This window comes from Rhinolophus sinicus, linkage group LG10, assembly GCF_036562045.2.
Source record: "Rhinolophus sinicus isolate RSC01 linkage group LG10, ASM3656204v1, whole genome shotgun sequence".
Classification (NCBI taxonomy): domain Eukaryota; kingdom Metazoa; phylum Chordata; class Mammalia; order Chiroptera; family Rhinolophidae; genus Rhinolophus; species Rhinolophus sinicus.
Window position 1 is genome coordinate 49006671 of NC_133759.1, and position 23743 is coordinate 49030413.

The 23743-nt window shown below is 44.4% G+C and overlaps 1 protein-coding gene across 3 annotated transcripts in view; it reads left to right on the forward strand.

Annotated features, from left to right (window-relative positions):
• Positions 1–23743, forward strand: part of CACNA2D3 (calcium voltage-gated channel auxiliary subunit alpha2delta 3) — an 829919-nt gene that overhangs the window by 308437 nt on the left and 497739 nt on the right. For all 3 annotated transcript variants that reach the window (XR_002136724.2, XM_074313124.1, XM_074313125.1), the window contains exon 5: positions 17833–17995. Coding sequence is in view for 2 of the 3 variants with exons in the window: in XM_074313124.1 (XP_074169225.1) it covers positions 17833–17995 (163 nt within the window). In the remaining variant the exon portion in view is untranslated. The remainder of the gene's footprint in view (positions 1–17832; positions 17996–23743) is intronic.

A 23743-nucleotide genomic window follows, 5' to 3' on the forward strand; every position in this document is an offset into this window, starting at 1 on the left:
AGAAAGACATTTGATGAGAAGCCACACATGTATTTTGTCTTTCAAAGCTTTGGGACAATCACCAGCTCCCCCCGCCCAAACCTTCATTCCCCTCTGGTGTTTCATTTGTACAGCCAACAGCCAAAGTGGAGTTGTGCTTTCAGTGTGTTCCTAGGAAGCCTGCAGGATTTCTCGGAAACCTCACGCAGATGGCTAAGTTGTGTGATCTCCATTCCCACCCCCTGGAAAACCTGTGGCTAATATTCCGCAATGGCCCTGGAATCTGAGCTGGCTTCTAGGTGACCTGGCTTCCTTGGCTTCTTTGGGAAAGATCAAAGACTTCAAAATAGCCCAAGCATGTGAAACGTGTGGTACCTGTGCTCAGGTCTTCCCCAGCTACTTGCTCTCGCAAGCCCAGCCTTACAGCTTTTTCCCAAAAGTGTACATAGCATTCATTCTTCAGAGCGGTTGAAAAGCTAATAGACGTTCTCATTTTATTCCACCCCCGACTACCGGCAACTCTATTGCTAGATGAGTTTGTCTGAAATCCATTTGCCTAGACCTTATGAAGTGAATACATTTGAATTAATGTGTAGCTTTCTGAAAAGAGGGAAGTTATGCTTTGAGGGGTTAAGCAAAGCCTGCGTTTGTTTATGTAAGTGGATCTTTAGGGCTATAAACGTACTCACACAATGATACTAGATTGACTCTATTGGTTTATATAAAATTTTCATTAGGTGATGCTAAAATATGCACAAGGGGATTTCTGAAAGGAGTTTTTCTTTTCGAACAGCCAAATATTTATGTTTCTTTGGGGCGCATTAGCTGATAAATATATTTTCACCTTTAAAGGTAACATTTGGGAGAAATATGTATCCATAGGTATGTAAGTTACAATTACAATTCCCAACAAATTGCATTTGCTGTATTTGCTAACTTTTTAATAGTTTCTTTCCATAATAATTAGGGCAGAACTGAGATGTCATAAAAGAAACTGATACTACCGACTTAGTTGTCATTGAAGGGGGATGGGGAGGGGAACTGGAGATCATTTGTGTTCTTTGCAAGTTGAAATTTTATTATTGTATTTATATTTCTAAATGACTCTGAATGGAACTGTGGTGGGTAGACTCATGAATGTTAATATGGCTATAGTTTCTGCTTACATAACACTTAGTTATTCTGTCCTTTATTACACGTTTATTGATGTGGATGGTTCAACAATTGGAGCTTTTAAACTAATGGAAGGCTTTCAACCACATAGAATGCCTTCATTACTAGTGAGCAGGGAGATATGAACGCGAATTGAGGTGGTTTAAACTCATCTAAGAAAACATTTTTATAAAAGACAAATGCCCACAGTTTATATGTTTATTTTCAGTTTTCTTTGATTTGAATAAATTAGGGTAGGGATTTATATATTTTTTTCTTTTCTTTTTCTTCACACGCCTACCCCAGTGCCCAACTGCATGAGTCAGTATAACAACCTGAAACCTCAGGGGAGTAACACATAGAAGTTTATTCCTTGCTTATGTAAAAGACACTGTAGGTCCAGAGGTTTTCCTGGGAACTTCTCTTCTAGTGGGCAACTCAGGGACCCAGGCACCTGCCATTCTGTCATCTGGAATATGTAGCTTCTGGAATTGCCACAAGGGAGGACAGACAGTGTGGGGTACTCACAGTCCCCCTCCCAGATGCTTTAGATAGAAAGTGACACAGCACATCTGCTCACTGCATATTGACCAAACTGGTTACATGCCCCACACCAACTACAAGGGAAGCTGGGAAATACTGAGATTATATGGGATGCTCAGTGAGCATGACTGCTCTGCCCACCCTGACACATCATAGGTGCCAGCAAATGTGACCTGAGAAAATGAATAAATGAATCATGACTCCTGGAAACAGCCTAGCAGTCAGAATGCTAGTGTCATGTTAAATTGATAGAGGGATTGGAAATCATGAGGAATATTAACTTTAAAAGATGTTTGTGTGTGTGTGTGTGTGTGTGTGTGTGTGCGTGTGTGTTTCTTTCTTTGCATCACTGAGAGCTTTAAGAGCTTGTTGCTGGTTTACGTCTCGATTTCTCTGCTATGCCACACAATGATTTTTTTTTTCAAGGTCCTGACACATGGGGCCTGAAAAATTCTATTTTCTGATCCTAAACGCCTCTAAAGCAAATAACATCTTGCAGTTGATTAGGTGGAAGTGTTTCAGAGTTTTCATAGTGTGCATGATGGGAACAGAGCTTGTTAAGGTTACATAGAAGGTTAACCTCCATTGACAAGACAAAATTGAAGTCGTTTGCTCTGGCCATAGAGTAGTTCCCGATCTGTATTGTCAGCATGGAAGAGTTGATCCATTTTCTCCAGAGCATTATCTCAAATGAGGTGTCAGGGCACTAAATGGATTTACCGTCTTGTATTATTTTTCATTTGATGTTTAATTTTTTTATCCCACTTATTTATTGTCATATGAGGTTAAAACAATAACACAAAAATAAATAGGGAGGGCTGAATGAGAAAAAGATGACAGCCTCACAACCTTCCATCTAATTCCTGAGAAGTTGTTGCAGAATCCTTAAGGAATGCCATTTTATTTAATTTCTAGTTTTTGTGTTCCTGACTCACGACATCTCATTTCCACAACTTATTATAATTCAGATAATAGGTCCATTTACTCAAACATATTCAGAACCCTCAGTAAATACAAGATAATGTATGATATTGGTGCACTGAAGTAGATGACTGTTTCCATGGTATCTTGTGAAGGTGCAATTTTGAAAAGCAGCCCCGAGCAACAAAACATGGAGTAGGTGATGAAGTTAGTCACATGAGATGTCCAGGTAGATTCTGCCACCTCCTAGCTGTGGGCTCTTCAGACAATTACTTAATCCTGCTGAGCTGCAGTTTCCTCATGGGGTAAGACGGGTAGGAGAGTCTGAGTAAGAGCGTAAGGGGTCCTAAGCAATGAAATACTACAGTACCTGGGTACATCACCTTCAGCAGAATTTTAAATAATTCTGGCGGGGTGGTTGGTTAGCTCAGTTGGTTAGAGAGTGGTGCTGGTAGCACCAAGGTTGCCGGTTCGATCCCTGCATGGGCCACTGTGAGCTGCGCTCTCCTTAAAATAAATAAATAAATAAATAAATAAATAAATAAATAAATAAATAATTCTGGCACTTTTTAAAATGACGCAGAACTTACTGTGCTGAAAATGAAATAACATTTTTTTTCTGGATTTTGCAAAATTCCTACATATTCTAGATATGTCTAGAAAATCTTACATTTCCTCTCCGTTCCATTTTCCACCCTGTCTTCTCCCACGATCTTCTCCACCCCAAGTATATACTTAGGCTTTGGGAAATCCAGCTCTGCACATTAGGCATACTAGTGGTAACTACATTTGTTATCACATTTTTTTTTTTTCTGTATTAGAGAAGCCGTTCTGTGTTTTAAGATGCTAGGTAGTGATGGAAAAGACGTTAGTATAATGTTTTACCTTGGTAACTAGAGATGGATGTCACCTCTTTTTTGTGGTGTGTCTGTTGTGGCTTTGGATGCCTCTTCCCCTAATTTCTCCTGTGAGAAATTCAGAAGTAAATCACCAGAGCAACTGGACCACTGCAATATTAAGTGCTAGAACATTCTAAATTGCAGTAATAATCATGATAATGAGGCCACATAGTCTGTGTTTATCTTTTAATTGCTTCTTAACTATTCTAAGTGGGAATAACAAAGTTATGATGTGGAAATGAGAGGGGGTAATTTATCTCTTACTGCAACTGGGCATTGTGAAGAAGCTGTTTTTCGTCTATTGGGAGTTGTGAGAGTTCCTTTGAAGAACAACTTAGGTAGATAATTTTAAATATAATTTAATACTATTAATATGCAGCACCAAAAATATGGATTTTGCTTAGAGTCAGGAGGCATTGTATGGTCGTGCATAAAGAATTACGCTCTAAAACCCAAGTACCCTAACTGCGTCTTATTCTTTCACATTTGGCTACTCGGTTATGGATTCAAAATGTTTTCACTTGAACCAAGGAAGTCTAGTTTTTGGACACTAAAGGAGTTCATTATTGGATGGTTATTCTTGTAAGCTGCTTTTCTGATTTGGACTGAAAGGCCACGTGTTCAGATTCAATTTATAGTTCTTGAGCATAAGCCATATAACAAGTGACTAATCTCCACAATGATTTCATACAGTTTGTTAGCCCAGTTAGTTTTTATGAAAATCCTCTATAGTGTAGTATAGACACCTTTTGAGGTCCCTGCCAGGTAACAAAGATGCCTCCTCCGCCCACTGAAACAGCCCCTTTATTCATGAGGATGGGTCCCAAGAACCATGTTTGTAAAACTTGGCTCCATCACCCTCTCACCTGCCCTGTTGCAATTGATTGGATCATGGGTGGTCTTCTGACACATGGTGGACAAATTAGATTCCCTCTCCTAGGATCTGGGAATTGGATAAAAAATTTCAGTTTCTCCTGCGCTAATCACTGACTAGAAAGGTGTAAACAAGGAGAAGCTATGGGTGTTTCTCTGTACTGTGTGAACCAATGGGCCAAGAAAGCCAGTCTGTAGAGAGGAGACTGGTGCAAACACCTAGACAGGAGCAGAAAGGAGAAGTGAGAGAACTTGGACCCTGATGCTGGTTCCAGGCCTTTCCTGGGGCTTGGCTGTATTAGTTCTCCGAATTCCATCAAATACTCTCATATCTTAGGATACATTTTATCACTTCTGAAAAAAAACAACTAACACAAGTGGATGTTTTTGTCCCTCTTTCGCATGTAAAGAAAACTGAGGTTCAGGGAAGCCGATCTTATTGCACGTGGTGATGACAGTGTTTCTGAACTCGGTTAGGGCTCTAACAACCCACGTCAGATCAGACTCCAGAACAAAAAAGGGCATTTTTTGGACACACTTATCTGGGTATTCTAAGGTACAATTCTGCCTTTAAACATGACTGGAGTCAAGGATTTGAACAGAATCACTTGCTCAAACTTGGCTCTCTCCTTGCCAGCTGTTGGCTCTGTTTCTGTGTGGATTTGTTCTCTGAAGAGTGATCGGTGTGGGGGGCAAGCTGGCCACTGGCAGCCAAAAGCAGCAACATTGTAACGTGCGACCCTTGAGAAAGGATGCGGGAACCTCAGTCTCCCAGCATTCATAGCATTGCCTGAAAAAAGACTCTTACTCGCCAGCTGGATCCCATGCTGGAGTGTGGCTGACAGCGCCCCCTGGATTGACACCTCCCCCTCTATCAGAGATTTGGGGTTCCATTACCGAAATAGAGGAGAAGAGAAGCTAAACAGAGCAAAGCAATCTTATTCACCACATTTGACGTTTTTTTCCTACCCAAGTAGAAGTGACAGATGATACTGATATGTGTGACACACTCCCATATGCAGATTTTCTCCTCCAGCTGGTAGTGGCCTCCTCTCCCTCCCACTCAAGAAAATCAATCTGGATACAGATGATTGAGCATGAGCTTATTATTCAGATAACCTTAAATCTACTCTAACTAACTAGGAAAGGCAGTCCTTTGCAAATGTACTTCCACCATTACCAGTAACAAGTGTGACACATCTCACGATTGCTAGAGGCACAAATCCTGGGGTGAAAACCCCCACTCTTGGGTGGATGTTATGAGGATAATTGTATCAACATCTTTTTGTGACACATGTCGACCTATTTAAAGCACTTGAGTGCTTCCCAATAGCCAGGCACTGTTGTAGGCACTGGAGCTCCAGCTATGAACAAAACAGAAAGAGTCCTCCTTACCTATGGAGTTCAAGTTTCTAAGGGGAGGAGATGCACATACATTTATGAACAAATAAAAAAAAAAAACTTCAGATATTGAATGCAAAAAAGAAAATAGAACAGGGTAGTGGGCCTGTTCAGTTTGGTAACTGCTAGTTGTGTGTGGCTATTTAAAATTAAAATGTATTTAAATAAAATCGAATGAAAAAGTCAGTTCTTTAGTCTCACCCGTGACATTTCATGTGCCCAGTAAACATAAGTGGCTGGGAGCTAGTGTATTAGTACAGATGTAGAACTTGTTCGTCATTGCACAAAATTCTGTTGCATTAGGCTTGGCAGTAACTAGAGACATACAGTCGGGGTGTTTAGGGAAGATCTTGCTGTGAAGCCAACGTTTATACTAAGACCTAAAGCCAGCCATGCAAAGGTCAAGGGACATAGCATCCCAGGCAGGGCGAACAATAAATGCAGAGACCCTGAGATGGAAGTGGCCTTGGCCTATTGCAGTTCCAAAGATGGCCAGTGTGTCTGATTGAGCTGAAGGAGCTGGAAAGAGTTAGATGAAGAATTCCACCTTGGGTTGTATTCTACTTACTGGGAAGCCGTTGCTTAAGTGAAGTAGTGACAGCTTTATTTAAAGAATCATTCTGGCTGCTGGGAAGAGGAGGTGCTAGGGTAGAAGCAGCACAGAGAGGACCTTTATAGCCATTTGATGAATGAAAAAACTGATGGAAGGCCCAGCCAGGCTGGGATGTCCGTTAGTCTGATGTTACTTTGCCAGGGTTCATTGGACCCTGACAGAGCCCACAGAGGGGTTCTCAGCTGCCTGGAGAGGTCCCCTACCATAGTGTTAGACTGAGCAGCCAACCAGACAAGCCCCAAGGGAGCCTGAGCCCTCAGACCCTATGCGGGTCCCCCAACTGCCCCCCCGTGTCTCTAGGGCAGAGCTTGGCTCACTGTTGTGCCCTCAGCTCCTCTGAGCTCCTGTTATGTCTTGGGGACCACTGGAGGGCACTGCTGTGGTACGATACTCACTCCCTCCATATCCCTTCAGTAATCAGGGTGCCAGGTATTGTATTAGATGCTTGGATTACCAAGGCACAAGAAGAAACAGCAGTGGTCCCTGCAAACATACGAGTATATCTCACATGGTAGAGTAGAGGCCATTTCAACCAAATAGTCACTCAGATAAGTATGCTATGTCCCCTGGGAGAAGTCCTATGCACGAGAGACCTGTGAGATTCCAAGGGCACCCAATAGCGATGTCCCCAGTCAGGGAGATCAGACGCGGCTGCCCCGAGGGTGTGATAATTGAACTGGATCTAAGGAGGAATGGGCTCATGAAAGTGTCAGCTGGAGAAAGTGTTGTCAGCAGGGGTGGCCGGGCAGCACGGGCAGAGGCCACATGGACCTGGGATCCCGGAGCAGCGGAGGGACTGACCGAGGCACAAGGAAGGAGGCTGTATGGTGCTAGGTGTGCCAGCCAGGAGGACTGGGCCAGAGCTGCGGGTACTTGTCTGCCATGGTAAGGAATGTGTCCTTTGTCCTAAGAACGGTGCAAAGTCCCTGGGGGATTGCGTGCAGGGTCATGGCCCAATCAGCTTGGCGTTTCAGGAAGCTCACACTGCCCTAGGAGACGAGAGTGGGGGATAGGCAATGTGGGTGGGTGCTGAGGGGAAACCCATCACCCGTGAGTGGGAGATGGCAGTGGTCTCGCCGTGTCTTTTCAAACATTTCCCTCTGCCCTGGTCTGCCAATCAGCGACACCACAATAGTGATTACTACTGTTGGCCCATCACCTGTTCGGTGGAACTGTATGACATTACCAATAGACAGCCATTTATGACCTCCCAAAAAAAGCAGGACTATACACTTCAACCTAACACTATGAGTCAGTCAGTGAACCGAGGGCTTTTTATCCTGGAAGCGTTTCTTCCCCGAAATGACTCCACTGTAATGTGAGTGGCTGTAATCACATTGTATGGGTGAGGTAGCAGAGAGACTGTGGCTAAGCAGCAGAGTGGGGATTTGAACCCAACATGCTGCAGTTAAATGTTCCATTCCAAGGCGCTTCGACTTAAATGCCAAGTGGCCACCGAGACCGACGTGCAGAAAGCTGCAGTCCATGGCTCGCATAAGTAGCTTGTTAAGTAGGCCATTAATACTCATATTTGAGTATTCTCAGAGGCTAGAGATTCCAGATGGCTGGGAGAGGGATATTCATTATCTGCTTTTTTTAAAAAGGAACTGTGGCACTTGGGGAATTATAAATGAGTTAATGTAACATTAATAGCTAGAAATATTCTGGAACAGATCGTTAAAAAATCAATTTTCACATATGAAGAGAAAATGAGATTATTGAGTAGTAACCAGACAGCCCTAGACCTTCGGAGAGAGGCATGGATGAGCAGGAATATATGTCACTTCCCCACAGCACTCACATGTGCTGGGGATTGGGTATTCGCTTGGCTCATTTGGAGCTAATACTCCTACTAATTTTTATTTTTTAATCTAAGTTGTAAAAAGCTGGCCATTCTCCCAGAGCACAGAAGAGGAAAATAATAAGGAAAAGAGGGGAGAACCAAAACATATTAAGAGCCTGCTCTGGGCACTGCGCCCATTGTTTTTGTACATTTTATCCCATTCAATCCTTAGACCTGAGGAGGTAGGCGTCACCACTCCCTTTTCACAGAGAAAGAAACCGAGTAGTAGCAGAGATGTTGGAATGCCCTTAGGAAGCAAGTACCGTTTCAACCCTGGGCATCAGGCCCCAAAGCCCCTCCCCTTCTAGCCACATTTGGCTGGTTTCTTGCTTCATGAATGAAATACAGGGTGAAATGCAGGCAGAGGGAGGGATGGAATCAGGAGACCCACCCAGATGTCCCCCCGTGGCTTGGAACTAACTTCCGGGCAGGGAGTAGGGAGGCTCTTCCCATCTGGTGGTGGATTGTAGAAATGTTTACCTGAGCGATCCAGAAGAGGAGTGTTGTTTTCACCCCACCACCTGCCAAGGACCCAGTCACTGCTTGGTATGGGAGGTGGAGGTGAGAAAGGCTCAGTGTCTCTGGGAAGGACGGATGCTTCTGAAACCCAGGGACAGATGGGTGCCTGCCTGCCTGCCCTCCTGCCTGCCCTTAGAGGACTCACCACCCAATAGGAACCCTCCAAGGACTTCCAGGGGAGAAAATACTGTGAAGAAAAGGGCCAAAGAACCCACTGATTTCCTGAGTTGGGAGAAGAGCTCAGGGGAGACGGGGTAACTGGAAAGGAGAAAGGCTTTGGGGGACATGGGGAGCCCTGGGCCTTGGGGATGGGATTGAGCACTTAACTACGGCTGCCCTTTCAGTTCTTACCTGAGTTTCACATGCAGCTGCGAAGGAGTTCATAACTGCTTCACTTACAAGGGAGGAAATTGAGGCACTTAAAGATCAGATAGAGAAAGATGGGTGGCGATCGTGCCAACAGGACGAAGCCAGTCACAGGGCCAGGTGGGGAGTGAACACAAGGATAGCCCACCAGGCGAGAGGGACACCTCCATGTGGCGCCTGGAGGTGCTGAGAGCAAGTCTTCCCGGTGGGATCCTGGAGGTTTTGCACGATCAGGATGCGAAGAGTGTACTAGTTAGGACTCTGCACTTGCAAGTAACAGAAACCCACTCAAGTTAGCTTAGCCACCTTGAGTTTGTTATATAGACTGAGGGGTGTGGCTGCCGAAGGCAATCCCAGGGCACTGGTTCAGCCTGCCTGCAAGGGTTAGGACCTGGGCTAAGGCCCGAAGTGGAAACAAACTTGTTTAAACAGTAGCAAGTTGGCAGCTAGGCTGGAGTGGGGTGAGAGGCTGGTCAGTGGAGGAGACCAAGTGGGCAAGGTGGGTAGCAGCTGGACCAGAGAGCCTTTCAAAGCCTAGGGAAGGGTTTATTCTGAGGGTGGCAGGAACCCACTGGAGAGTAACAGTCCAATTCACATTTCTGAACAGTCACCCTGGCTGCTGCTTGGATGGGTGGCAGGAAACAAGGAGACAGCTGGGAGTCCAGCTGACAAACTGCTGCCACAGTCCATTGAGGGGGACCGTGGTGATGGTTAATTTTAGGCTGTGGTACCCAGTTGTTTGGTCAAACACGTTTCTATGCTGCTGGGAAGCTTTTCTTTAGATGTGATTAACATTTACAACCACAGTGAAGCAGATCACCGTCCTGGTGAGGGCGGTGCCTCGCCCAGGCAGCTTAAGGCTTTAAGAGCAAAGACAGTTTTCCTGAGCAAGAAACAATTCTACCTCAGGATTGCATCATGAAAACCCTGCCTGTTTCCAGCTTGCCTGGCCTGCCCTGTGGAATTTGGACTCAAGATTGCTGCATCAACTCTTACCTGAATATGCAGCCTTTCAGTTCACTCTACAGATTTTGGAATTGCCAGTTCCCACAATCAAATGAGCCAATTCATTTAATCAATTTCTTTTTCTCCCTCCCTCTCGTCCTCTCCCTTCCTCTCTCCTCTCCCCTTGGTTCTGTGTTTCTGGCCCATCCTGACTAACCTGGCAATTGACTGAGTAGGCACTGGCTTTGTGCAGGCTGGGTTTTGGGGGTTGGAATTATCCTTGGGGTCAGTGGCGAGTACGAGGGGACTGGAGCACAGCACAGGCCCACCTCCCAGGGACTTTACAGTTGGTTGTCCCATAGCACACACAGAGAAGAAACAATTGGAGAACTTTCTAGGCAGGATCTAATTAAAGCCAAAATTAGTGGAGCACATACTTCCGGCCTGTGAAGCAGGCCCTCTGCAGCTGTGGTTCTGTTGTACAGCTTACCTTGCCAGAAGGGAAGGCAGGAGTCACCCTGGGAAACTGAAAACATACCACCTTGGGATTCGGATTTAATCGTCCTGAGATTTGGCCAGGGCACTGGGATGTTGAAAAGCTCCCCAGCGGGAGTTGAGAAGCACTGCAGTAAGACACCTTCATTTAGGAAATTAGGTGCCTCTCACCTGGAATGAGTAAGGAACTGGAGAACTAGGGCAGGATTCAGGAAGCAATGGCTTGCAGGCTGTAGATCTTGAAAGTGCCTGTTTTGTAAATAAAGTTTTATTGGCACTCAGCCACACCCATTTGTTGACATCTTGCATTTGACTATTTTTGCTAAAATAACAGAATTGAATAAGAGACTGTCTGGCAAAACCTAAAATATGTACTATCTTGCTCTTTATAGGAAGTGCATCAACTCCTAAAAAGGGAGTGAGGGGTTTTCAAAGATGCAGGTGGTGTGGGAGAGGCGCGGCCACCGTTAGAGGAGAGCATAGTTTCCTTCTCAACACATAGCGGCAGTCACCATCCACTAAGCAGAAAGGGCGCACAAACTGAACTGTTTTCGCTGTCTGGTGATATTTCCTCTTGAATCTGACGCCTGACTCTGCCTGGTGAGAGAAGTCCTGACCTGTTGGATTCTATAGTTGGTGGAGGGGTGGAGAGTGAATTATTTTCCCGGGTGGCAGCTCTATCAGAACTGAAAACTGCCATGTATGTGACCGTGGCATTGAAGGAGAGGGACTCTACCTGCAGGGTGATGCCCAGGCAGCCCTTGGGGAAGCTGCAGGTTGTGGGGGTATCGCAACTCCTGCCCTGTCCCCTTCATCTCAGGACGATGGGTGCAGACCAGCAATTCTGGCCACTTCTGGAGTCACCTTTACCCCATTACTCTGGACACACTCTTCTCTCTGAATTTGTGACAGAGGCAGTGCAGCAGCATGACCTTGGACTTCTACAACTTCCCTTTCCCTGGGCCACAGGAGACACGGCTTACAGCATGATGTCCTTAACCTGCTGAGAACATACCCTGGTACCATGTGGCCTGTGAGGGAGACCAGATGAACAGATGGTCAGTTGGCCAACTGACCAGTGCTACAGGCTGGGGACACAACAGCACCTAACAGGGACTCAATTCCTACAGTTGGCGAACTCGTCTCACGGGGAGCTGCCCATTGATAAAACCATGGCACAAGCACCTGTGACCCCACTGTCCATGTCGAGGAGGACGGCTACATGAGCAGCGTATTTGAGGAGTGTTGCATTCAACACCCCTCCCCCAGACATTCAAAGTTAGCACAGTATATTCTCAGAGTGAGTTAAAGCCCCAGACCTGAGAAGCCCCGGAGTGAAGAAACCTCTTTGCCTTGCTGTAAACCCCAGCTCCCCTTATATTGCCAAACCTTTGTTTGCCCTGGCACACATTTAACAAATGACTCTGCACACTTGTCCCGTGGAATGGCTTTGTGTCACACACATTGTATTTTGGAAACGCTGCTTTGGGGCTCTGCAGAGAAGTGGTGCAGCCAGGGGGGCACAAAGCAAGGCCCTGGACGCCCAGTGGGAATACGTCACTTACTTTTAATATAATCATTGTAGTTTGTTTTGGAATGTGCACATCAGTATAACATTGGTAAGTAGTACATATGCCTATAAGCATGTAGCTAGGAGATGCTGCTCAAAAACATTTTTTTAAAGACTATTATTTAGAGCAGTTTTAGGCTTAAAAACAATGGAGAGGAAGGTACAGGGAGAGCTACCTGCTGCTTCCTCATTCCCACGTCACTCATCAGAGCGGTACGTTTGTTACCAGGGGTGAACCTATATTTGACACCTAATCACCCAGAGTCTGTAGTTTAGCTTAGGGTTCACTCTTGCTGTTGTACATTCTATGGGTTTGGACAAATGTGTAATGACACACATTTATCATTGTATTAGGTTGGTGCAAAACTAATTGCAATTTTGGCAAATTTTTTTTTTAACCTTTTAAACCGTAATTACTTTTGCATCAACCTAATATCTTACAGACTATTTTTACTGCCCTAAAAATCTCTGTGCTCTGCCTATTCATCCCTCTCCCCTATCACACCCCTGGCAACTACTAATCTTGTATTGTCTCCACAGTTTTGCCTTTTCCAGAAGGTTACAGAGTTGGGATCATACAGTATGTAGCTGTCTCAGACTGGTGTCTTTCACTTAGTAATATGCATTTAGGTTCCAACATGTTTTTCATGCTTGATAGCTCATTTCTTTTTAGTGCTAAATAGTCCATTGTCTGGATGTACCATGATTTATTTGTCCATTCACCCTCTGAAGGACATCTTGGTTAGTTCCAAGTTTTGTCAATTACAAATAAAGCTTCTGTAGACATCTGTGTGCAGGTTTTCGTGTGGACATGTTTTCAGCTGTTTTGTATAAATGCCAAGGAGCATGCATGATTGCTGGAACATATGGTAAGAGTATGTTTACTTTTGCAAGAAGCTGCCAAACCATCTTCCAAAGTGGCTGTGCCATTTTGCATTCCCACCAACAATGTAAGAGTTCTTGTTGTTCCACTTTCTCGCCAGCCTTTGGTGCTGTCAGTGTTTTGGATTTTGGCCATTCTAACAGGTGTGTAGTGGTATCTCACTGTTATTTTAATTCACATTTCCCTGATGATGTGTGATGTGGAACACTTTTTTACATGCTTATTTGCCATCTTTATATCTTCTTTGATGAAGGGTCTTTTAAGGTCGTTGACCCGTTTTTTGATTGAGTTGTGTTTCCTTATTGTTTAGGTTTGAGAATTCTTTGTATATTTAAGATAACAGTTCTTTATCATATGTGTCTTTTGCAAATATTTCCTCCCAGTCTGTAGCTTGGCTTCTAATTCTATTGACATAGTCTTTCATAGAGCTGAAATTGTCAATTTGAATGAAGTCCAGTGTATTAAGTATTTCTTTCATGGATTGCATCTTTGGTGTTCTATCTGAAAAGGCATCACCATACCCAAGGTCGTCTATGTTTCCTCCCTTGTTATCTTTTAAGAGATTTGTGGTTTTCATTTTATATTTAGACCTGTGATTGATTTTGAGTTAATTTTTTTGTGAAGGGTTTAAGGTCTGTGTTTAGAATTTTTTTTTTTCTTTTTGCATGTGGACGTTCAGTTGTCCCAGCACCATTTGTTGAAGAGACTATCTATTCTCCTTTGTCAAAGATCAGTTGACTGTATTTATGGGAGGTTATTTCTCGGATCTCCATTCTGTTTCATTGATCTGTTTGTCTATTCTTTCGCCAATACCACAATGCCTTTATTACTGTAGCTTTATAATAAGTCTTAAAGTTGGGTTACATCAGTCCTTCAACTTTGTTCGTTTTTTTTCAATCTTATGCTCAAAAAGTTTTTAGTGAAAGAAATGCTTGATTCCTTCCAACCCAAGGTTTTTTTTTCTTTCTGTCTCTTGAAACTCTCCTAACACACTACTGCAGGGCATGGCAAACTACAGCCTGCAGACCAAATCTCTTCTGTAATTTTGTAAATTTTGGTAAAGTTTGGCACACAGCCAGGCCTGTTGGGTTATATTATGTGTGTAGCCACTGTCCTGCTGGAACAACAGGCATTGCAAACAAGCGTCTAGAGCTCACAAAGCCTAAAATATTGAGTACCTGACTCTACAGAAAACTGTGTCTACCCCTGCCCTACTGAATCAGTTTTAGACACATACTCATTGGACTTTCTCCTTCTGAGCCAGGGCCAGGTTCAGGTCAGGTTCTGGTGACCAGCCCAGCCACCACTTTTATATGCCACCGCCTGTCCCCTGGGTTAGTTTCCTTTGTGCCCCCTCACACTTAGTAGGTTATCAGATGTGCTCACAACATCATTAATTTACTTGGACTCCATGGGTGACAGGGATTCAGAAATCATAAGGTGACTTGGGCCAAGCATACCTTCTCCTGAACATGTGGGCAAAGCCACCAAACCTCATCACTATAGCAATGAATTCCAAAGACTAAGGAATGAGTCTTCTTGTTTGCACTGAGTCAGCCTTTTCAAAATCCATATGGAATGGACACATGGATTTGGGAGGGGAAGTGGCACACACAGTCGCCCGTGGTCGTAAATGATGAGCCCCATTGAACAAAAGCCTGCTCGCCTGTTTCCATCCTCCCTTCATTTACATCCTGGGCTGTACAGATTTTTCAACTAAACAGCAGTTTTGAAGCTGCCTCCAAAGAACCTGTGCCTGAACCCCGATTGTATTGGCCTTTGCCAAGCAGGCCGAGGCTTTGTTTTGTTCATTTACCATCGTTACAATAAAATAATGGCATTGAAGGCTTGAGTTTTTAAAAGTGTTGATAATATTCTGGGAAGCATGTGAGTCTGTGGAAGATTCAGACCTTACTCAAAATGGAGCTGTGGGAGGAAGCCACACGTCCATGTTCCTTAGAAAGCAGATCCCTTCCGAAGAAAGGGACTCCCCCTTTGCATGGACAGTTCATGGGCCAGTCACAGTGTTTCTGCCTGCAAAGGTGCTCCGCTTGTTAGGACAAGGGTATGCAGGTCTGGGTGGTTCTTAACTAAGGACTGTTCATGCTAAATCTTAAAATGTAGCACAGTATTTTGCAGACATAGCTGTATAAACAGGCTGAACTTGACAGGAACCCAAACCATAAGTGTAACCAACAGCAAAGAAAAAAATCAACATGTAAATAACCAAATAGTGTATAGAAGCAATGGCTAAGCCTCCCTTGGGGGTCACAGAGCTTTGAATGTGAATCTCCTCTCTCCTTTACTTGCTGCTAGGACATAAAACTACCTAAGACCACCATGTCTCATTCTTGAATGGGACACCGCAAGCGGTGAACCCCTTGAGTTCAGTAACCCCTTGCTATGATTTTTTTTGTTTCTGGGTGTCATATCACAGTAAATCGTGCTTCAAAAAAATGGCTGGGAGTGGAATTTGTTAAATCGAGTTTCGTTTCTATAAAGTTTTAAAATTAGTAATTTTTTAAAAAGTGGAAAAAGTCTTTTGTGATTAATTTTCTTATTGAGGCATATATAGTAAAATATAGTTCTTTAACATACAATTCAATGAGTACTGACAAATGAATACACCGGACTAATCCACACCCCATAAAGACCCAGGTTGTTCTAGCCACCAGGATGTTCTCTTATGTCTCTTTCCAGTGGATCCCCACTGTCCCTCCCAGAAGCAACCCCCTGCTAGCTGTCACTATGGAATAATTTTGCCTGTTATACAACTTCATATAAATGGGATCACACATAAGTACTCTTGATTCTAGCTTCTTTTTTCAAAGTGTTTTTGAGATCCATCCGTATTTTGAATGTGTCAGTAATTTGTTCCTGAGTAGTAATCCATTGTATGAATGTATCACAGATATGTTTATCCTTTGACCTATTAACAGACATTTGGGTTGCTTCTAGTTTTGGCTGTTGTCTTCCATGCCCATTTATACAAACGTTTTTGTGGCTATATGTTTTAAGTTCTCTTCAATAAATACCTACGAGTGAAATTACTAGGTCATAAGGTACATATGTGTTTAACTGTACAAGAAACTACAAAATGAATTTTCAAGGTGTTTGTAACATTTATGTTTCCAAGAGCAATGTATGGGATTTCTGGTTACTCCACATTCTTGCCAACATTTATTATTTTCAGAAATTTTAATGTTAGCTATTCTAGTGGGTATAAAATTGCGTCTGGTTGGAGTTCTGGTTTGCTCTTCCCTTCCCTAATGATGTTGAACACTTTTTGGTTTGCATATCGACCATTCCTATACCTTCCTTTGCAAGGTATCTGGTCAGACCTTTTCCTGTATTTTCATTAATGTTTTAAGTGGAGTTACAGGAGTTCTTTACATATCCTGGCTACAAGTCATTTGTCAGATGTGTATTATAAATACTTTTTCCTCAACAATTGCTTTCCTAATTGTTTTAATAATAGTGAATTTGATGATCAGATCATTTGAATTTTCATAAAGTGGAAATTACCAATTTTTAAAATTGTATGTGCTTTCTCTGTCCTAAGAAATCATTGCATATCTGAAGGCCAAAAGACATTCATCATTTTTTAAAAGAATTATAGATTTAGCTTTTACATTTAAGTCTGTCATCCATCTTGAATTAATATGTCTGTATTGTGAATTAGTGGTTGAGGATGTTGTTTTCATATGATTAATCATTTGTTCCAGAACAGTTTATTGAAATTACTTTCCCCCATTGAATTATCTAGGCACCTTTATTGAAAATCAATTTACTATATATGTGTGGCTTTATTTCTCAACTCTCTCTGTTTCTGTTCCATTGATCTGTTTGTCTATTCTAATGCCAATACCACACTGTTTTGATTAATTAGGTTTATGGTAAGACTTAAAATCCGGAAATATGAGTCCTTGGACTCCGTTCTTTTTTAAAAATTGTTTTCAATATTCTAGATCCCTTTCATTTCTGTGTAAAACTTAAAATTAGCTTGGCAATTCCTAGAAAAAGCCAGTTGAGATGACAGGGTGCCTAAATGCTCTATACCTCAGTTTCCTCATTTGTGAAGTGGAAATTCTCCTAAAACCTTTTCCATTGAGTTGTTATAAGACTCAATACATGAAAGGAGAGTTAACACATGAAAAGCATGTGGAATAATTTCTGGAACAAAGCAAGCCTTGTGTATCTTAGATGGTGATGATGATGGTGATGACGATGAAACAGCCATTTGTAAAACATGCCAACACACTCCCATCGCGGCCCTTTGCCCTTGCTGTCCCCTCTGCCTGGGATGTTTCCCCCCACATGTCCACACAATTCACTTCCCCCTTTCATTCCTTCTGTGTCACCAGAGCAGTGAGACCTTCCCCGAGCCTCATGTATAAAAACATAGCCCTTCCCCTGCTGTTTCCCCCGTCGCCTGTTTTACTATTGTTCCATAGCAAGTATGGCTCTCTATAGTTACTTGTTATTTTTTGATGTGTTCTAATCTTCTCCGACTTAAGTGGAGGCTGCACAAAGACAGGGTCTGTCTTCAGAATTTAAAGAATTAAAATATTTTTAAGGCAGTTTTCTCTGTATTCACATAATGAAGTCCTGTGCAGCTCCTCCAATTTATGTTTTCCCAGAATGTGTAATGACATTGGGAAGTATTTACATAGTGCTATCACACCCGACGATATGAAACACTGACAGGGATTCCGTGACCAGAGTAGGATTCGCAGGGTAGATGACGACCTGCAGCCCAGGCCCAGGTCTGTCAGAGTCCACAGCCCTCTGCCCTGAGCCTCATGGAATGTTTCTGACTTTCTCTTTCAGTATGAATACTTCAATGCTGTGCTGATAAATGAAAGGGACAAAGACGGGAATTTTTTGGAGCTGGGGAAGGAATTCATCTTAGCTCCAAATGACCATTTCAATAACTTGCCTGTGAACATCAGCCTGAGTGACGTCCAGGTGCCAACGAACATGTACAACAAAGGTAAGACTCATAGGACTGCTCCTTTGGGAGAGAGGAGAGAAGGGGGTGTGGGGGTACGGCTGGCTGGTTTAGGATAGTGTGTTGGTTTGGAAAACACAATTATAAGCTGGTGTATCAGCATAAGCGGGACAGGTGAAGCATGCGCCTGTTCTGCCTGGAGACTCTGGCTTGCTGTTTCCATGAAGCTCTCTAATGTGCAGTACAGGGGTTGGCAAACTTGTTTTCTGTAAAGGCCCAGAGAGTAAGTATCTCAGGCTTTGCAGACCATACAGTCTCTGTTGCAGCTGCTCAGCTCCGCTGTTCTGGCACAAAAGCAGCCATAGACAATATGGAAGTCAGCGGATATGGCTGTTGGCTGTGTTCCAGTAAAACTTTTTATCTACAAAAACAGATGGTCAGATTTGACCTGTAGGAGGTCATTTACTAACCCCTGGTGTAGTCAGTCTCTCTCTCTCTCTCTCTCTCTCTCTCTCTCTCTCTCTCTCTCTTCTCAAAGACTGGGCTTTGGCGTCAGTCGGACTCTGGTTAGACCCATGGTTCCACCTCTCACTGGCTGTGCCCTTCGGCGCACCACCTCCTTTCTTCAGATCTCAGTTTCCTCGTCTGTAGGATGTGGATAATAACGTGTCTACCACATTGGTGATTGTGGGGACTAAACAGATGATGTGTAGAAAGAGTTTAAGTCAGTGACGTTACCCTTGTTATTGTCACCATCGTTGAGTAGGATTTTGCTCTGCTTTGTCATACCTGAGAGGCTCCTAAACAAAGAGCCGTCCTCCCCGAAAAAATAATTCAGAAAGCAATGGTACCTCCAAAGTAAAAATCTGCCCTATTGTCTACCATTGAAGTTTCAAAAATATCAGGGTCCTGTTTCCACCACCTACCCTTTTCAGTATCAGATACAAGAGCGCAGTGTCAAGAGAAGGTCTCCTGCTCTTCCCCTTGCTGGCCCTGTGAGCCTCAGCCAGTAAGTTTGCGTCCCTCAGCCTCCGTTTTCGTCTTTGTAAGATAGAGATAAGGCTACCTCCTCCCTCAGAGGGTTATAGTGAGGATGTCAAATGACTTGGGTGCAGTCTGAGCACACGGTTGCTGGCAGAAAGTTGTCAGCCATGTGCTGTCATTGTTATCACTGGGATAGAACAGGAATATAAATTGCTTTTCTAAGTTGTTCTAGTTCATTGTTTAAAGAGGTTGGTCAATGATGGAAGAACATCCAACTCACGGGTCTCTGAAACATTCTTCTCATGCCTGTTTTTGTGGTTGGATACCTACTGTCTTCCTTTCTTTGTCTACCTGTTACCCATCCTTAATTCAGTGGAGGGCGTGCCCCACTCATTCATTGTTCTGATGGTTATCAGGGACCGGGTGGTGAACCAGACACAGCCCCTCCCCTGAGGGATTTGCAGTTTATTTGGGGAGCAGACAGGTAGTACGATCGTAAGTGACTGGTCACCTTTATGGAAAGTCAGGGGCAGGGGGAGTGCCAAGGAGGGGACCTGACCATGCGCTCATGTGGGCAGCCACACATTTGTCTTTGTTCTCTCTCCCTCTTGAAGACAGTGATGTCAGTCTGAACGGCCCCTAGTGGGCTCTGGACTGTGCTCTATCCTGTGACCTAATCTTCTCTTTGGCCTCTTCCGTAGGAGGCAAATCCCTGGGAACTTGAGCCTCAGAGGGTTGAGTTCAGCTTTGTCCGGCGGAGGTTAGTTCTCCAGGGCAGGCTTGTCAGCTGAGCAAGGAAATCCGCTTTTGTACAGTGTGGCTGGAAGGAAGCCATCCTCTCAGCATTAAATGCATTCTCAACTGAAGATGAAAAATTAACAAGATTTTACAGAGCAATTTCAGATATAAAACAACTCAGAATGATTTTTTTAAAATATGGCAGCTGCTTCAAGGTTGCTTGAGCCATTAGCACCATTATAAAGATTTAATTGCACCTGAGCTTGAAGGCATAATTGTGCTTTGTGCCACACATAAGGGACTGCCGCTGATCACACAGGCTACGGTGTGTGGCTGCGAGCCTGGCTAGGCAGAATCCTAAACGACAAGTCAAGTGGCCCGAGCCGTGGGAGGTAGGTGATGATATGAACAGTCGTTCTAGGCAGTCCTCGTGGGGTCTGCCTGCTGCTCCTACCCAGACTCAGCAGTCCCCTGGCCAGGCTGCAGCGTCGGGCCAAGGTCAGTCAGGCTCCCAATCTTATCTCTGCGAGGCAGTGAGTAGCTGCCCAAGGGAAAGGGGAGGGGACTTCAGGAAAATTCCTGTCTCCATTCTACCTAATTCAAACCAGCCCCAAACAGTCTTTTTTTCTTTTCAAGCTGCAGAAATGCATTTTATGTTTAGAGGGCCCTCCAGCTCAGATCTAGTTGTTGATGACATGTACTTAAAACACATGCTCAGAGCTTGGTCACTGGCTGTAATGTTCCTCAGTTAGAAATCTTACCCCCAACAAAGGAAACCAATACAGGGTCATGGTCTCCTGGCAGCTTGGACCGCCCCCGCCCCCCGCCCCAGGGTACATGGCAGAGTGATCTGAGATTTGCCTTGGAGCTGCTGTGAACAGTGCTCTTGGGTCTAACATCTAGTCATAAATGAAACTGGGAAAATCGACCTGTTTTCTGCAATCTGCTTTCTGCCTCCTTGGCTGGGCCTTGCAACCAGGCTTCTCAGTCAGGCCAGCACTTAACCTGGGTGCTTGAGGTGCCTTTCCCCACGTCACTGAGAGACACTTCGGGGTCAGGCTTGTTAACGTGTGCAAGCCGCCCGACGGCCCGTAAGAATTCAAAGAGCCGTGTTCCCGGAACCTTTAGCCATGTGTCTTAGGGGCCTCCTGGTGCCCGAAGCAGCAGCTTCTTCCTGAAAACCCTTCAATGGATATGTGAGGAGGGGAAGCTCTGGCTTCTCCAGCCTGAGAGTCGTACTGTCAGTGGGACTTCTTTGAAGACTAGCTGCTCATGCCTTCGGAGCCGTGACCAACTCCATTTCCTCTGAGTCAAGCTTGGGGCAGATGCTTTTGTGAGAACTAGTGATGGTCTGACAGTGGATTCAGATAAAGCTGAACTCTTTGTTAAGTACTTTCTAGGCTGAAGCCGTATAAAATTCACACACACACATTATATACACACATGCCCATATATACCTGCACACATAGTATATATTATGCATATGTATATCTGTGTATGTGTGTGTGAAAGAAGAATGTTCTATTTCCAACCTACCCCTTCATTCTCACTTGTCCCTTCTGTACACATTCTGTCCACTGAGCCCCCATTCTGTTCACTGAGTACACCTTTCTTTTCCTCCATTATATCTCATTTTCCTCCATTCCTATTGTCCCTGCCTCCTGTTTTCCTGTTTATCCAAATGCTCATTCTTAAAAACCATCTCAATACAACCTCTTCAATTCCTTCAGTCTTTTGTGATGTAAGTGACTTTGATTTATTCCTTTGTTCTATCATTGCTTTGTCTCAGAAGCGCATGGGTTGCATTCTTTTCCTTCTCTGCTTTGTGTTCTCCGAGGGTAGGGACCCTGCTGATCCAGCCTGGTGCCCGCTCTTTGCCAGGCTCTTCATGGGTTTCCCACAGATGTGGGATGAGCTGGGACGCACCAGTGTCTATGCTTCCTGGGCTGTGAGAAATAACCAGGGCAGTAGTGTTACTAGGGTGTTTGCAAGCAGCAGAAACATACTGCGCTGATTTCAATGGAAAGAAACACTTTGGAAGGACATTGGGTGGCTCACAATCTCCCTAAGAAAGCTGGAGAGCAAGTAATGTTTGGGAAATGGTGGTGAGGGAGGGTGGCCAAGGGCCAGAGCCACGTCCAGAGCCAGCCTGGTGACGACCCCGCCTCCATGGCTTGTGCTCACCGGCGCATCTGTAACTGCATAAAATGCCTGTGTGTCCTTGTCACATCCACAAACTGGAGATGACAATCACATGACCTGCCTCGGGGCTGTGGTGCAGATGAAACACTGAGAAGGACGCCTGGCATACTGTGCCACCTGGTACACGTGTGCGGGCAGCTTCCTCTTCCCCTCCAATCTCAGCATCCTTGGCTGTAAAGTGGAGACAAGCACACTTCTGACCTCATGGGCTTACCATGAGCACTGCAGGAATAGTGCTCGTGTGGGCTGGGGTGCAGTGGTGACCCACTGGCATTAGCTTTTGTCGCCTGTAGGAGAGGCAGTAAGACCCACGACATGTGGTTGCAGTCAGATAGCACTGGTAAGACATGTGCCTTCTCAGGGAGCCTGGGACTTGACAAATGCCAACACATTCTGCTGTTATCAGTGACCACGTTCATTTGTTTGAGTCTCACAGGCAGTTATAGGTCAAACAGGGAGAACCTGAACTCAGAGCAAGTGACAACAGGTGGTAGAAGCAGGACTAGAACCCAGCGTTTTCATTCATCGTGTCTCTCTAGATCACATACCACCTCAGTGCCTGGGCTGTTGGGCTGTGAGACATTGTTTTCAAGGCACCTACAGAGGAAAAGGCAATAATTTGTCTCCCAAATATTTTTGTTTCAATGTACTTGAAACCCAAGAACTGGAAATAGATCAGGGTTTGGGCTATAATCCTCTGCTTGTATCTTCTCGCGTGGCTGCTGACGAACACAGATGGGCTCTGTGTTGTTTTGGATTTTGGGCCACTGATCTTGAGGGTTTTCCCCCTCAAGATCATCTTCCTTCTCCCCATCACTGGACAGTAACCACGACGTTGCAGAGACAGAGGAAAGGCAGTTGACAAAATTGTAATAAAAAAGGTGATGGCTTACAAATGTGCCCGTGGACAACATTAAACAAAAATGATTCTATAATTTGGCTGTGAGGTGAGGGAGAGGGAGAGGAGAGGAACAGGAGCCCGTAGCATGTGACTATGTTAGATCCAAGCAGAAAAGCGGCAGATAGTAGATTTCTTTTCAGACGTTTTAGGCTGGATAGAGCAAAATGCAAATTTTGGAGGTTAATTGGTTTAGTCTTTTATATCATTTTACAACTTGTCCTCATCTTATTCCTTCTGCAGCCCCATGAGAGAGGTCAGGCAGTGTTCTCATCTCCCGTTTTCAGTCAAAGAAACTAAAGGTCAGGGGGGCCAAATGACTTACTCCAGGTCACACAGGTAGGAAGGTCTGTGCCAAGGTCGACCTTGGTTTCCTGATAACAAGTCCAGCTTATTTGGCTGCCTCTCTGGGTGTGAGCTTTGAGAGAATAGGAACCTGGTCCCTCAGGATCCTCTGGTGTCTGGGACTCAATTACTTTCAGGTCACCTTGGGGTATGGGAATTTCTGAGCAGGCGGAGAACCGCAGGCGTTGGGTTCTACCACGTTAGGTCCGTCGCGAGACTTCCTTCTGAAGCTCTAACTTTCCTGGTTCTGCCAGGCGGTAGGGACAAGATCCCACCGTAGGAAGACCCCAGACCCATATCCAGAGTCTGATTTCTCTCGCTGACCTGTGGCCCTCTCTCCTCTGCACTCCATGACACCCAGCTCAATAACTTCACTGAGCTGCGGTTGCCACATGAGCTGGGGAACTTCTGATTTATGTAGCTTTTACATGTCAGCACTGCAAACATCCTGGAAGCAAGAATTACAAAGACTTTGATTATCTGCTTGGGACAGAAAGGGGGAAATAGGGAGAACAACAAAATATTGTCTCACTCAAAGAATATCTCATCCATTTGTTCCTTCATTTTTTTATCCATTCATTCATCAAATGTTGACTGTGCCACGCTCTAGAGATATGACCATG